At 67.1% G+C, this 2399-nt stretch overlaps 1 protein-coding gene across 1 annotated transcript in view; it reads left to right on the plus strand.

Annotated features, from left to right (window-relative positions):
• LOC105309972 (two pore calcium channel protein 2-like) overlaps positions 1-2399 on the plus strand; it is a 43415-nt gene that overhangs the window by 21808 nt on the left and 19208 nt on the right. Inside the window, exons 6-7 of the mRNA XM_023526495.1 lie at positions 640-711; positions 1901-2007. Of these exons, the coding sequence (XP_023382263.1) occupies positions 640-711; positions 1901-2007 (179 nt within the window). The remainder of the gene's footprint in view (positions 1-639; positions 712-1900; positions 2008-2399) is intronic.

The raw sequence follows: 2399 nt of genomic DNA on the forward strand, positions 1-2399 counted from the left end.
GGCTCGTTGAGGTTGCTTCTGGGAGTGCTGAACGCAGGGGAGGCTGGCAAACCCAGGCGCTGTAGGACCGGCAGGTGGACAGAGGGGTCCCCGTCTCTCCTGCCTCCCAGCTGCCCTCCAGAGCCCCCACTGGTGGGACCGGGCAAGGAGCCGCTGGAGAAGGAGAAACGTCCGTGGTGCGTCTCCGCCCAGCACGGCAGCCGCCGGGGCGTCAGGGCGGGCGAAGGGCACAGCGCCCCCTTCAGCACACATACACCCCTCCCACCTCCCTGCGCCCCAACAGCCGCCTGCCTTCTTCCAAAGGAGGAGCCCCCACCCCGCAAAGGGAGCGGAGAGCTGCCCGGCCGCCCCGGCTCCTTTTCTCAGTGACGGTCTTTGTGTCCATCTGATTGGACACTCGAACATCCTGTCACTTTAAGGCTGAGAGGTGAACTTCCCCGCCACCGATTCTTGTACGAAATCGGGAGTGACGGGGAGGAGGAAGGTCCGTCAGTACCTACAAACCCCGGGCCTCGCTGAGCTCCGCGACTTCCTCCTGCTCCCCGCCCCGGCCCCCGGCTTCTCCTCCTGGCTCGGGGACCTGCGTTCGCTCCTGAGGGGCCAAGTCCTGCCTTTTTGATTTCTGGGTTTTTCTGGTAGTTTTTCCCATTGGACGTGCCTCGGCGGGCCCCTGACGCAGACCCCTGTCCCTGTGGAACGAGTAGTTTCAGGGTGTGTGTCCCCGGAGGAAGCGTCCCCCTACAAACATCGTCCCGTACCAGTAGGGCCTGGCACCGTGGCGTGGGGTGTGCTGCTGCCGCCGCTCCCCGTCCGTCCCACCAAGGGCTGTCCCTTGCCCCCTGTCACCAAGCCTTCCCAGGGCCGTGGTGGCACTCGCTGCCCGTCCACACATGCCCTCCCCGGAGCTCCTCGTCCCCAGTGGGCCAGCCCGCTGTTTCCACGCCTGACCCCCCTGGGACCTGGCCGTCCTCGGAGGTCTCTGCACTGCCCGGCACCCCGCAGAGCTTTCCCTCGGCTCTGGCTCTCGGAGGCTTCCTGGCTGGGCTGGACCGTGCCCCGCACTCGGCCCACTTCTGGTGGGGCCCCCCAGCACCCAGACTGTCTGCAGACCAGGCCCCAGGGTTGCGTCTGTGGCCAGCTGGCCGGTCAGTAAGAACTCCCGCGGGTGTCGGGGGCCCCCGGGGAGGACTAGGGGGACGGGGGCCTCCGACCTGCTCGAGCCCGATTTCCTTCCCACGTCTCCCTGACACAGCCCTGCTTTCCCCGGCTGCTGGCCGGGTGCTCTGCGTCACGGGGCCATGGCCTCGGCTCTGCGTGGCTGGTGCTCACAGGAGGCTGGCTGGCTGTCGTGTGTGGACGGGGTGTGGGTGTGTGGACGGTGCGTGTGTGTGTACAGGGTGTGTGTGGATGAGGTGTGTATCCAGGGTGTGTGTGTACAGGGTGTGTGTGGTTGGGTTTGTATCCAGGGTGTGTGTGTACAGGGTGTGTGTATAGGGTGTCTATGTGCAAGGTGTGTGTGTGCAGGGTGTGTGGAAGGTTCGTGTGTGTGCACGGGTGTGGAGGGGGGTTTGTGCATGCACGGAGTGTGTAGACTTCTGCAGCTCGCCCTGGGGGAAGTGAGGAGGGGGAGGCAGAAGGGGGTGGGAGGGAGAGGAGGGGGAGGCAGAAGTGGGTGGGAGGGAGAGGAGGGGGAGGCAGGCAGTGGCCCCGGGGTGGGGATGGCTGCCCCACGGTGAGCACTGAGGTGTGCCGGCCGCCCCCTCTGTGGGGGTCAGTGGGCCTGCAGGGTTGGGCGGGCTGCGGCGTGAGCACTGATCTCTGCTCTTTGCCCGTGGCCTTGCGGGGGGCTGGGGACCCGGGGAGCCGGGCCGGGCGCTGAGTGCACCCCCGGTCTCTGCAGCCCCTGCGCCTGCGGCGGCTCCTGCGGCCCTTCTTCCTGCTACAGAACTCGTCCATGATGAAGAAGACGCTGAAATGCATCAGGTGGTCGCTGTGGGAAATGGCCAGGTAGGCTCTGTGTCCGGCTTGCATGGTGGGCCGGGCTGCCACCTGGCACGTGGTCTGGGGGCTGCTGGGGGCTTTGTCCGCACTGGCTGTCTCCCCGGCCGAGGGCTCGACTGTCAGGCACCCACGCCTTTGGTTCTGGATCCATTAGTGGCCTTGCGTCCTTCGATAGCTGCGATGCTCCCCTCTGTGCCCATGGTGGCTGCAGCCACTCCCCTCCCCGCTGTCCCTCCACTCCGCCCCCGGTTGCCCGCCGGCCCCCCCAGTCCTGCTTCCTCTGCCTGCCGTCCCCTCCCTCAGGGACTCTCGTGGCCGCCCCTCACATCCAGCCCAGGTGGATGGAAGCGGGCTTCCCCTCAGACAGTCCCTGGGGTCCTTGGGCCCTCGGGACACGC

Source organism: Pteropus vampyrus, unplaced genomic scaffold (assembly GCF_000151845.1).
Source record: "Pteropus vampyrus isolate Shadow unplaced genomic scaffold, Pvam_2.0 Scaffold972, whole genome shotgun sequence".
NCBI classification, from domain to species: domain Eukaryota; kingdom Metazoa; phylum Chordata; class Mammalia; order Chiroptera; family Pteropodidae; genus Pteropus; species Pteropus vampyrus.